Source organism: Chlorocebus sabaeus, chromosome 7 (assembly GCF_047675955.1).
Source record: "Chlorocebus sabaeus isolate Y175 chromosome 7, mChlSab1.0.hap1, whole genome shotgun sequence".
NCBI classification, from domain to species: domain Eukaryota; kingdom Metazoa; phylum Chordata; class Mammalia; order Primates; family Cercopithecidae; genus Chlorocebus; species Chlorocebus sabaeus.
In genome coordinates this window covers 32,832,942-32,846,566 of record NC_132910.1, presented here as the reverse complement: position 1 = coordinate 32,846,566, position 13,625 = coordinate 32,832,942, and the positions used below count along the sequence as shown (strand labels likewise).

Sequence of the window (13,625 nt, the reverse complement as noted above, 5' to 3'; positions counted from 1 at the left end):
ATGTTGAATAAGAGTGGTGAGAGAGGGCATCCTTGTCTTGTGCTGGTTTTCCAAGGGAATGCTTCCAGTTTTTGCCCATTCAGTATGATACTGGCTGTGGGTTTGTCATAAACAGCTCTTTTATTATGAGATACCTTCCATCAATACCTAGTTTATTGAGAGTTTTTAGCGTGAAGGGGTATTGAGTTTTGTCAAAGGCCTTTCCTGCATCTATTGAGATAATAATTTGGTTTTTGTCATTGGTTCTATTTATATGATGGATTACGTTTATTAATTTGCATATGTTGAACCAGTCTTGCATCCCAGGTATGAAGCCAACTTGATCGTGGTGGATAAGCTTTTTGATGTGCTGCTGGATTTGGTTTGCCAGTATTTTACTGGGGATTTTCCCCACTGTCAATATTAGAAAGATCAACAAGACAGAAAATTAACAAGGACATTCAGGACTTGAACTCAACTTGGACCAAGCAGACCTAATAGATTCTACAGAACTCTCCACCGGAAAGCAACAGAATATACATTCTTCTCAGCACCTCATCACACTTATTCTAGAATTGACCACATAATTGGAAGTAAAACACTCCTCAGCAAATGCAAAAGAATGAAAATCATAATAGTCTCTCAGACCACAGCGCAATCAAATTAGAACTCAGGATTAAGAAACTCACTCAAAACCACACAACTACATGGAAACTGAACCTTCTGTTCCTGAATAACTACTGGGTAAATAACAAAATTAAGGCGGAAATAAATAAGCTATTTGAAACCAAGGAGAATAAAGACACAACATACCAGAATTTCTGGGACACAGCTAGTGCAGTGTTTAGAGGGAAATTTATAGCACTAAATGCCCACAGGAGAAAGTGGGAAAGATCTAAAATTGACACCCTAACATCACTATTAAAAGAACTACAGAAGCAAGAGCAAACAAATTCAAAAGCTAGCAGAAAACAAGAAATAACTAAGATCAGAGCAAAACCGAAGAAGGATAGAGACATGAAAAACCCTTCATTGATCTGTCTAATATTGACAGTGGGGTGTTAAAGTCTCCCACTATTATTGTGTGGGAATCTAAGTCTCTTTGTAGGTCTCTAAGAACTTGTTTTATGAATCTGGGTGCTCCTATATTGGGTGCATATATATTTAGGATAGTTAGCTCATCTCCCTGCATTGATCCGTTTACCATTATGTTATGCCCTTCTTTGTCTCTTTTGATCTTTGTTGGTATAAAGTCTGTTTTATCAGAGACTAGGATTGCAACTCCTACTGTTTCTTTTGGTTTTGTTTTCCATTTGCTTGGTAAATATTCCTCCATCCCTTTATTTTGAGCCTATATGTATCTTTGCATGTGAGATGGGTCTCCTGAATACAGTACCCTGATGGGTCTTGACTCTTTTTCCAATTTGCCAGTCTGTGTCTTTTAATCAGGGAATTTAGCCTGTTTACATTTAAGGTTAATATTGTTATTTGTGAATTTGATCCTGTCGTTATGATGCTAGCTGGTTGTTTTGCCCGTTAGTTGATGCAGTTTCTTCATAGTGTTGATGGTCTTTACAATTTGGTATGTTTTTGCAGTGGCTGGTACTGGTTGTTCCTTTCCATGTTTAGTGCTTCCTTCAGGAGCTCTTGTGAGGCAGGCCTGGTAGTGACAAAATCTCTCAGCATTTGCTTGTCTGTAGCAGATTTTATTTCTCCTTCGCTTGTGAAGCTTAGTTTGGCTGGATGTGAAATTCTGGGTTGAAAATTCTTTTCTTTAAGAATGTTGAATATTGGTCCCCACTCCCTTCTGGCTTGTAGGGTTTCTGCACAGAGATCTGCTGTTAGTCTGATAGGCTTCCCTTTGTGGATAACCCGACTTTCTCTCTGGCTGCCCTTAACATTTTTTCCCTTCATTTCAACCTTGGTGAATCTGTCGATTATGTGTCTTGGGGTTGCTCTTCTCGAGGAGTATCTTTGTGGTGTTCTCTGTATTTCCTGAATTTGAATATTGGCCTGTCTTGCTAGGTTGGGCAAGTCTCCTAGATAATATCCTGAATAGTGTTTTGCAACTTGGTTCCATTCTCCTTGTCACTTTCAGGTACACCAATCAAACGTAGATTTGGTCTTCTCACATAGTCCCATGTTTCTTGGAGGCTTTGTTCATTCCTTTTTATTCTTTTTTCTCTAATTGTGTCTTCTCTCTATTTCATTAAGTTGACCTTCAGTCTTTTATATCCTTTCTTTCACTTGATGGATTTGGCTATTGATACTTGTGTATGCTTCACAAAGTTCTCATGCTGTGTTTTTCAGCTCCGTCACATCATTTATGTTTTTCTCTACACTGGTTATTCTAGTTAGCAATTCATCTAACCTTTTCTCAAGGTTCTTGGCTTCCTTGCATTGGGTCAGACGATGCTCCTTTAGCTTGGAGGAGTTTGTTATTACCTACCTTCTGAAGCTTACTTCTGTCAATTCGTCAAACTCATTCTCCGTCCAGTTTTGTTCCCTTGTTGGTGAGGAGTTGTGATCCTTTGGAGGAAAAGCAGCATTCTGGTTTTTGGAATTTTTCAGCCTTTTTGCGCTGCTTTCTCCCAATCTTTGTGGATATATCTACCTTTGGTCCTTGATGTTGGTGACGTTCGGATGGGGTCTTTCAGTGGATGTGCTATTTCTGTTTTGAAGTTTTCCTTCTGACATGCCCCTCTGCTGTCGGTCTGCTGGAGTTTGCTGGAGGTCCACTCCTGATCCTGTTTGCCTGGGTATCACCAGCAGAGACTGCAGAACAGCAAAGATTGTTGCCTGATCTTTCCTCTGGAAACTTTGTCCCAGAGGGGCACCTGCCAGATGCCAGCCAGAGCTCTCCTGTAGGAAGTGTCTGTCAGCCCCTACTGGGAGATATCTCCCAGTCAGGATACATGGGTGTCAGGGACCCACTTGAGGAAGCAGTCTGACCCTTAACAGACTGGAGCGCTGTGCTAGGAGGTCCACTGCTCTTCAGAGTTGTCAGGCAGACGTTTAAGTCTATTGAAGCTGCGCCCCCAACCACCCCTTTCCCCAGGTGTTCTGTCCCAGGGAGATGAGCGTTTTCTCTATACGTCCATGACTGGGGCTGCTGCCTTTTTTTCAGAGATGCCCTGCCCAGAGAAGGGAAACCTGGCAGTCTGGCCACAGCAGCCTTACTGAGCTGCAGTGGGTTCTGCCCAGTTCGAACTTCCCAGCAGCTTTGTTTACACTATGAGCATAAAACTGCCTACTCTAGCCTCAGCAATGGCAGACGCCTCTCCCCACACCAAGCTCGAGTGTCCCGGGTTGTTCTCAGACTGCTGCTGTGCTGGCAGTGAGAATTTCAAGCCAGTGGATTTTAGTTTGCTGGCCTCCATGGGGGTGGGACCCACCGAGCCAGACCACCTGGCTTCCTGGCTTCAGCACCCCTTTCCAGGGGGAGTGAACGGTTCTGTCTCACTGGCATTCCAGGCGCCACTGGGGTATGGAAAAAAAAAAGAACTCCTGTAGCCAGTTCAGTGTCTGCCCAAATAACTGCCCAGTTTTTTGCTTGAAACCCAGGGCCCTGGTGGGGTAGGCACTGGAGGGAATCTCCTGGTTTGTGGGTTGCGAAAACTGGGGGACAAGCACAGTATCTGTGCCGGAGTTCCTCAGGCTCAATCTCTCACGGTTTCCCTTGGGTAGAGGAGAAAACTCCCTGACTCCTTGCGTTTCCCAGGTGAGGTGATGCCCCTCCGTGCTTCGGCTCACCCTCCATGCTTCGGCTCACCCTCCGTGGGCTGCAGCCGCTGTCCAACCAGTCCCAATGAGATGAACTGGGTACCTCAGTTGGAAATGCAGAAATCACCTGTCTTCTGCCTCGATCTCGCTGGGAGCTGCAGACCACAGCTGTTCCTATTCAGCCATCTTGCCAGCAATCCCCCGCAACTCTTAATTTCTTGCTACAGGACCAGTAATGTCAAGAGTGTAAGTGACTGGCCCAATGTCATATGGCTCATTTGCTACAGAACCAGGATGGGAAAACTGAGCTTGAAAAATCAACCAACCAACACAACCACAACAGCAAGGCAGGGCCACCCAGCCTCTGTGTTTCACTCTGCATGGCTGGCCCACCAAACTCCGTTGGCCTTATGGCTTCTCATTTAAACTGCAGAGAAGCTATGGTTAAGTCAAAGGCTTAGCTAGGTTAGAGTGAATTACTGAATCAGGGGAGTCTTATTTACAGAAAGGAGGGAAGGAGTATGATAAAGAGGAAGAAAAGTAAACGGAGGCATAAATGAAGAAAATGAAGGAGGAATCTCCTAAGAACGGACAAAGTAAGTGTCAAAGTGAGACTCCACCCCAGGAAGGAGAGGGGGAGGGGCCCAGGGAGCAGGAGGGAAAAGGATTCCTCCCCCTCAGTAATCTTAATTATAGTAGTATAGGACAGGTATGAATAGTGTTGTTTTATATATGAGAAAACCGAAACTCAGTAAAGCTGTATCACTAACTCAAGACATACAGTTGGTAAGTCTCCTAATTCTGTAAATTTTTTTCTTTCCATAGGTCTCTCTCTTCCCTTGTTTCCATCATTACTTCCCTCTGGCTTCCTTTTATGTGTACAAAGTGAAGTACTGAGGTTTTAACTTTTTTTCTGAAATAGTTATCAAATATCCCGTGATGGAGTATGTGGTTACCATGACAACACAGCCCTCACTGAGGACTAGCCTCCCTGCTTTGCCTCCGGAATCATGTTTCACGGAACAGGTTCCTCTCCGTGGAACTTCTAGGAGCTGTAATTCTACATTTTGTTTGGGTGGTTATTTGCTGAATGTGTGTCCTCCACTAGACTATGTAAGCTTCACAATGGCAGGGACCAGCCTACTTTGCCAACAGTGTGCCCCCAGCGTTTTGCACAGTGCTTAGCACCAGGATCTACGTGATATTTGCTGAGCAAATGTTCTGTGGTTCCTCTCCGCTCTCTTCTGAAAGTTACATGGACAGTAACCTTTAGCTCACGATTATGTTAATAGATACTGTGTAACGAGTCGGGCCGGTATTTACAGATAGTATACAGGTGAATGAACACACACACTCACAACTGCACAACAGCCCGGGGCGGATGCACTCAAAAGGAAACGCGCACAGTCGGAGCCAGTCCGACCAGCTCTGTTAAACACCGCTGCGCTAGGCTCCGCGGCCCTCTGCCGCGTGGGAGGGCACCCGGGTCCACGCGCTGCGGGAGTCTAGGGCTCCTGGGACTCGCCGGCCGGGTTGGGCGGCGGCGGCGTGGGCGGTGAGCTGCGCGGTGATTGGTCTGTGCCTGCCGGGGTGGGGCGGGGCTGGCGGCGGGGGGGGCGGGGCTGGCAGCAGGAGGCCGGAGCTCAAGCAAAGGGGGCGTGCGCGGCGGCTGCTGCCGTAGTTTCAGTATAAACAAGGAACCCGACTGGTTAGGCAGATTTTGTTTTTCTTCTTCCCGCGCGCTTTCGCTCCCTGTCCTTTGGTCGCATTTGTGGGCGCGCGGCACGCAGCCGGGAGGCGGAGGACTCAGAGTCCACCTGCAGGTAGGTTGTTCCTTGGCTGGGTTGTTCTCCCGGCTGGGGGACCACAGCCCGGTAGCGGGAACTCGGGACCCTGCTGAGCGCTGCCCTCTCCCTGGAGATCCCGGGGCCGCGCGGGGAGCGAGCCGGGCTCAGAGACTGCACCGGCTGGGTGCGCTCTGAGGAGGCGGGAGATCCCGAGGCGAGTGAGCGCGAACGCGGGCACCAAGAGCCGGGTTACAGCCCGGGACCGGGGGAGGGCCCCTGCCCGGCCGCTGCGGGCACCTGGGACTGCCGCGGCCCCAACAGGTGCGTGGCCGAGCTACTGGAACCCGGGTAGGGACGGGCTTGGGTTGGGTTGTGCCTTCCCTCTTTCTCCCTGATCCTGCAGCCAGGCCTTCTGTCTTGAGATCGGTGGTTTTTGAGGATTTGTCTTGAGTTGTAGTCGCCTCCATCATTTTTTCATCTCTTCTTTCCTTCGTGTGCATACCTAGGTTGGTTCTTCCACTTCTTGACTAGTTTGTGTGTGTGTGTGTGTGTGTGTGTGTGTGTGTGTGTAGGGGCAGCTGTTGATTTTTGTTGTCAGTGCCATGTAATCTAAAGTCTGACTCGTAGGAAGGGACAAAGGAACAGAAGTCACATACTCCCCACCGACAAGGTGATGTTCTGTCATCCTTCGGTGTTCACCTGGCAAACTTGGGAGACACTGAGTCGTATTGCTTTTGCCAGAGCTCAGTTGAATAGCCTCAGGTCACCTGCCTGGGGAATCTAAGATGAGCTAGAGGTATCTGGGAGCCTTGTGGGCGATCAGCTTGAGGGAGGCTCTTTCTAAGGGAGCTGTGAAAAACAACTTCAGTGCTGCACCAGGGAGAAGGGCGAGACGGGGGCTGGGGTGCGCGCGCCATTGTGTGTGTGTATGGACGTACCATTTCAATACGGCTTGCTGTCTTGCCCCAACCAAATCGGCGCAGTTCAGGAAAAAGCAACGTAGCTTAGTCCTCTGACACTGCCGAGGGTGGCACAAGTGTGGCACATAACACAAGGAGATTGTCTAGACTGCGATTTTCTCTTCGGAATGTAGATGTATGTGTCCATCCTCCCTGATGAATTCGGTGGATATGGTGTATATCGATGAATATGCACACAAATTTGTGTATGTGTTTGGGCCGAACGCGTCTCCAAGGAGTCCTTCGTCAGCAGCACCATGTGACGACGATCAGGAACTGCTGGTGTGTGTAGATCTATATTTAGCTCAGATGGTCTAATGGCCGAGGGGAGGGTCTCTGAACTGGGTGCATAAAGGGGAAGAGTCTAGGGATCAGGGTGGTGCACTTTTGAATGATGTCTGGCACAGTCACACTCAGATGGGGTGAATAATTGCCCTTTCCTCCTGAAAACAGTAGCGAGAGCTTGGCATGTGACAGCTGTGCCTTAATTTAAAACATAGTTGGACCATGGCAATATGCCTCTTCTAAGAAACAAGGAGGTTAACAGTTAAGCAGTGTGTGTACCTGGTTGGCGATTTGGGTGAAAATAACTGGTCCCATGAGATTTAGAACAAAAGTAGAGTTGATGTCTTTTATCAAAAGAAATAAAAATAAAAATTCTTTGCTGTTGAGTTTTTCATAACAGAAAAAAAAGAATGGCAGCTTGTTAAACCCTATCATTAAAGGTAATTTTATTTTTTTAAGTGAGGGGCAGTGGTGGAGCTAGAGAGGAGGACCTTAGGGCACTTTTGACAGACATCAGGGTTTACAAACAACGTTATATTATGCCTTTCAAGCAGATTTTCTGGTGAAGATGAGATCAGCCACTGATTAACAAGTTTCTTGGCATTTTTCCACTGCATGTCGGGTCAATCCTTTGTTTTCTTGGAGGTGGCAACATTTCTGACTACTAAGTATACTGGCTTTGCACTTTCCAGTTGTCTAAGGAAGTGTTACATTCTTAGAATTTACTTCTTCTATGGTGCATTTTCAGTCTTGCTTCATTTTATGTGCTCCATTAGATATTTTGTCTGATACTACCACATCTAATACCTGGGAATCACCGTCTTTTGGAGAAGAGAATCACCAGAAAACATTCACATGTATTGTCTCCCGCGAACCCGCTACAGCTTAGCATTAATGGATTTTTTTATATGTGTGTGTATACACATAATGTGTATATATACATATGTATTTATATGTATAAATCAAAATATTTTAATAACACATACTTCTTATATAACATTTTATTCTTAGAACCTAAAATTAACTACTAGTTAATAGAGTACAATAGACCAAATAAAAACAATTCAATACACCTTTCTGAGGGAAAAAGACATGGTAAGAAAATTGAAGGGGAGAAACTAGGATCCCTAGTATGACTCAAGAGTGTTGGGATCAGCTTTGTCAATATCTACAGAGTACCTGGAAGAATTGGACTTGGGAGGAACATTGGGATGGCCCCAGGAGAGCACCTTCTTGGAAAGGAGATGGGTGAAAGGAGTGTCTTTTCCTTTGCTTGGGAGAAGAATCTAGAATCCTTGAAGCAGGGATTAGGAAACTTGATTCTGACGCCACACATAATAAATGAAAAAGCTGTGAAAACATTTTGTGACTTCTTAAAGAGGCCAACTGCACTGAAAATGCTGTTTAAGATTTATGGGATTTGTATTAGTAGTAGTTGAATTTGGGTATTGCCAGCCCACTCCCCTCACTTTTTCAGACCTATAGTTGTCCTTTTTGGTTCTCCAGTTAAAACTACAAAAAAGACCCATGCAACCTTTGCTTATCCTAAAGTGACAGATGTTGTAGCCTAGTGCTGCGGGCATATTTCTGCTTTGGAAATAAGGAGACTTGGGTTCTGGCGGATCTGGAGCCCTAATCAGTGATTTATTTTTTCTCTATGCCTGCAGTTTCTGTAAAACGACTGTGCGGAGTTGAATGGAGTGATTTATGAGTTTCTTTAGGTCTGTCATAACTGCTTTATTTTGTTGTACTACTGCTTCATGCATTTACACCCTGTCTTAGGGGTGGACTAATGAAGGGTGAAGTGATTTGCAGTTAGATGTTCACCTACTTTCTAGGTATGTGGAAATGAAGAGAGGAGAGTGAAATTTCTTTTTGTTGATTAATTTATGTAGAAGTTTAATATTAAACTGCTTTTTGCTTTTGTTTTTCTCTAGGTATGAATATTAAAAATGATTATTAAAAAGGTTGGTGTCAGATTTTTTTTTGGCCTATTAAATCAATATTACTATCCATTAAATTTTTAAATTTGTTTTGAGCAACGATTTTTTCTTAGGTTTATATTTATTATTTCATTTCAGGTTATGCCTGTGTCTGGAAATGATTCAGTTGATTCAAATTTTATTAGGAAACCCTGCTTAGAAAATTAGTTTAACCCAGAGAAAGTACAAATTCGCCTGGAGTACCAACATCTTTCTATTGCTCTAAAAGAGAAAAATGGGGAGGGATGAATACAGTTTTTCAAAAATTCACAGCTGGAAAATTATCCCAGTAACCATACTACATACTAAAATATAAATAGAAAACTCTACTTTTTAATAAACATCCTCATTAGGTATCACATCATTTTCTTGAGATGAATTAGGTATAGAAAAATAAAACCTTTTATTAAAGAATGTTCTCCATATGATATTACTTTATTTGTGTTGAGATCTACCATGTATAAATGATGATTCAGCTACTCATATCTGTGCTGTTCAGTATGGTAGCCACTAGTAATATGGGAATATTTAAACTTAAGTTTATTAAAATTAAACAAAATTTAAAATTTAGTTTTTCAGTTGCAATAAGCCACGTTTTAAGTGCTAAGTAGTCACTTGTGGCTAGTGGCTACTCTATTGGATTGTGCAAAAGAAAAACATTTTCAGTATCCCAGAAAGTTCTTTTTGACAGCACTCAATTAGGTAATGATGATTTTGATTATCCAGAAGATCATTTTTATTCTTCTAGGAAAAGGAAATATTTAATTCTCATTGTAGATGAGCACCTACAATGTAAGGCATTATGACCAAATAGCATTAGCCAGTACGTCTTCACCTGTACAGTATGAGCTGTATAGTTCAATAATATGCCAAGATCACAAATACCAGTTTCTCGATATATTTTCCCCATAACTCTAGTTATCCTTTTGCTTTTCTAAACCATACTGCTACAAAGTGCCAACCCTTTGAAAGACAAGGAACAAGGAGCCATCTACTGTCCAGTTTAGGAACTGCATGGAAGATGTAGATAAAAAGTTAATGCATAAAGAATGTATGCATTACATTCTTTACATTCAATATGTCCTGGGTTCAGTTCCCACGTAGTAAAGATTTAGTTCATAGAAGAGCTTTAATTGACTCTCCAGGTCATGTGCTGAAATGTCATTTGTGTTTTCATAAACTGCTAACAACATATCCCCAAGACAAAAGATGACAAATCTTAGCTTTGTTTTTCTTCCGAGGAAACCAAAGATAGTAAACTATTTGAGTCAGAATCCCCTTCCTCCATCAATTAGGAATTAGTAAGGAAATCTTTAAGTAGCATCTAAGACAAATCAAGCAGAATACAAATTCACTTTTTGTATGGATGCCGATAAATCAGGAAATAATATCACTGTTTCATTGCAGAGAGAAATAGGATCTTCCTTCCTCAAAAATACTGATTTTTTTTTCTTTTTCTCCCTTAATTGGGAAATCTACTAAGCCTGTGGGACTCACTTTCAAAGAAGGTACTTATCTTGGAGTCTTGGAGTTTCTGTCTGTTCACATACCAAAGATGTGAGTGGACTCTGAGTTGTCTTCTCTGTGTTGTTTACCCTCTCAATACGATACCTTTTTTTTTTTTTTTTTTTTTTTTTGTAAAGGAGGTAAGCAGAGGTGTAGCATTTCTGCAGTTTCCAGAGATGCTGTTAGAAATCTCTGATTTAGGACTTCCTCTGAATGAGGACAGAAATGAGAAGATAATCTAGAAATTTTCTTTCTTTTTTTTTTTTTTTTACATAGAGTCTCGCTCTGCCGCCCAGGCTGGAGTGCAGTGGCACGTTCTTGGCTCACTACAACCTCTGCCTCCCAGGTTCAAGCAATTCTCCTGCCTCAGCCTCCCCAGTAGCTGGGACTACAGGCACCCGCCACCATGCCCAACTAATTTTTTGTATTTTTAGTAGAGGTGAGGTTTCACCGGATTAGCCAGGATGGTCTCGATCTGCTGACCTTGTGATCTGCCCGCCTCAGCCTCCCAAAGTGCTGGGATTACAGGTGTGAGCCACCGCACCTGGCAGTCTAGACATTTTCAAACTTAAGTCATGTTTTAGATAGTGTCAGAAACTTGACTTTTACCTTTCACCCTGGCTCAAATCCATAGTTAGATACACCCTATGAAGGTGCAGTCAATCTTGGTCTTCTAGCAGGGCAAAAGGAGGCAGGCTGCAAGTACTTGAGATAACAGCTGGAGTAAAGCTGAAATATGTGAACTCTTAATTCAGATCTATGCAACTTCAAGGGAGAAAAGGAAGAAACAAGTTGTTGAAGATGAATCTCACCAAAGGGCAAAGTTTTTCTGGCATCTAGATGGGAATTCAGGAACCAGTAATTCCAGGATATTAAATTAAACCTCTCCCCACTAAACAAATATGCTTTCAAAGTTCAGCTGTGATACGGAGGCCTTCGTCTACTTAAGTGTTTTTTCTTTTTCTTTAATTGGGACACATGCCCAACATTTGAACAGAAGCTAAAATATTATGGTCAACATCAAGGCATTGGATTTATTAGATATTTCACCGAAGCACTCTATGTATGATGAAATAGGGATTGAAAAAAAGAAACCTTTTTTCCTCTGACTCTTACATTTTCTGTCTCATTCCAAGTGTAGAGGAAATGCTGACTCGACATTCTGGTAGAGATTTACAAAGCACCTATTGCAGACATTGAGGGATAGCTTTTGATTTAGTTCCCATACCCATCTTTTCCTCAACCTCTTTTCCAATTTGAATTGTCACCTGAAACCACCCTATCCTGGTGCACCTGCTTCATCATAAATAACATTGTGCAAAAGCAGTCGCTAATTCAAACACAGTCTGCTGTTTAGAAAAAGGCAGCTTTTCATCTGGCGCTTTAGTGGGTTTGAAACCATTAGGCATGCCTTTCAAATCCATTCATATCGTAAATCACCCAGAGCTTGCTTCCTTGCTGCTGGATCAATGTCAGGCTGAACTTTTTCAGGGTCCTTGGAAGAACATGATCTATCTTTGTGACCAAATTAGCTGCCTCTGTAAGATGTCTTGTCTGTCAACTAACTTTTCAACTTCCCAAATTAATTTTAAGAAAGAACATTCATCTTGTATACCTGGGCTGGGTATATCTTGACTTCCTGTTGGAAGATTTTCCAGCATAACCTATAATCTATATGCTAATTTTGATGGCTCTACACTTTCTTTTCCCCTGGTTCATTGTTTTAAAATCAGAATCTATTTCCCATTATCTCCCTGCATCTCCTCACATCCTAAAGTGCTGCCTCAATTTATGCAGAAAAGAAAAAGCCCATTTCAATAGCTGTACCCAAGCCAATATAATTATGATTATTTTATTCTCTTAACTCAGTTTGATTGGTACTACCTGAAAATACAAGAATTCCTTGAATTCTTTTTCTTTTTTTCTTTTCTTTTTTTTTTGAGACCGAGTTTTGTTTTTTTTGCCCAGGCTGGAGTGCAATGGCACGATCTTGGCTCACGACAACCTCTGTCTCCCAGGTTCAAGCGATTCTCCTGCCTCAGCCTTCCGAGTAACTGGGATTACAGGCATGTGCCACCATGCCCAGCTAATTTTGTATTTTTAGTAGAGATGGGGTTTCTCCATGTTGGTCAGGCTGGTCTCGAACTCCTGACCTCAGGTAATCCTCCCACCTCAGCCTCCCAAAGTGCTGGGATTACAGGTGTGAGCCACCACGCCCGGCCTAAGAATTTCTTGATTTCTAAGGAGCCAGTCTTGAAAGTGTTAGACCAGAGCCACCATGTTCTCCTTCCTTGGCGTAGAGAAATAATATCTAGGTTCTGTACAGGCCAGCACATGGACTTCTAAATCTGGAGTCTGTAAATTCCCTGAAAGTATATGAAAACTGGTGTGTACATTTCTCTGGGGGTGGTGATGGGGAGAGGTTTGTGATCTCCCTAAAAAGTTAAGAGCCACTGACTGAATTGAATATATTCTGAGTTGTAAAGAACTGACTTACAAATGCAACTTCATAAGGTGAGAATAACTTTTGAGATGAACCTGCTCTCTGCTTTATGTATTATTGGTAGGATTTGAATAAAGTCAGCAGCTTTTTCTTGTGTCTCATACAAATCTCTTTTTTCCGAAGGAATTGGCTACTTTGAAGTTGGACTTTATGGTAAATTAATGCCAGTATTTAACTTGCTGTTCCATCCACATATTCTAATTTTGGAGAAGAGTCAGTTTTTCCTAAACAAAATTTTTCATTGGCTAGTCCCCATTGATAGGTGTGTTGAGTTAGGCAAAATTTGTACTAACGACAGATGGCAGACAGCGGAGAGGCTAGTTTTGAGGCTGTGTTGCAAAGTGTAGAGAGGAGTAAGTTGAGAGTTTATAGGATCTCAGAGACAGAAAATATTAGTTGTGGAAGCTGAAAGGAGAAGATTTGCTGCCAGTAAGGAAGGCATGAGAACTGCACTGACTGAATGAAATAAATAGAAGTTACAGGTTATGAGCAACCTTACCCTGAGCCTTTCTTGCCCTGGAGAAATCGTTAGGAAGTGATTCCTGGAGTTAATAGTGCCCAGGGGTAAATACTTGTCTGGATTCTCATGCCCAGTACTTTGAATATTGGATTTATTTCCTTAACAAGAGCTAAACCAATATTAGGTCTTTTGCTCCTCACTTTTCAATTCCAGAACTGAAGCAGTTAAAAGACCCAGATACCAAGTCAGGAATACAGAACGAACAGTGGCTCTTGGTGTGTGGTTAACAAGAGGGAAGATACTTTAGAGAAAACAGACTACTATGTTTGTCTTCATAGGTATTTAGAATTCTGTTCCACAAACAGTGCTTTCTGTACCATTCTGCTGATTTTTCCTTGTGATTATCAAGCGCGTCTATTACACAGGCAGTTGATCCTTCCA

General features: G+C 42.8%; 1 protein-coding gene across 5 annotated transcripts in view; it reads left to right on the top strand.

The window, feature by feature from the left end:
- Window positions 1-13,625, top strand: part of RASGEF1B (RasGEF domain family member 1B) — a 633,271-nt gene that overhangs the window by 583,002 nt on the left and 36,644 nt on the right. Inside the window, exon 1 of one of the 5 annotated variants that reach the window (XM_037989308.2) lies at window positions 5,351-5,525. The exons of 3 other annotated variants lie outside the window; for them this stretch is intronic. Coding sequence is in view for 1 of the 2 variants with exons in the window: in XM_037989305.2 (XP_037845233.1) it covers window positions 8,686-8,700 (15 nt within the window). In the remaining variant the exon portion in view is untranslated. Of the gene's footprint in view, window positions 1-5,350; window positions 5,526-8,186; window positions 8,701-13,625 lie in introns of those variants that run through there. One more of the 5 variants, XM_037989305.2, reaches the window with a different exon arrangement.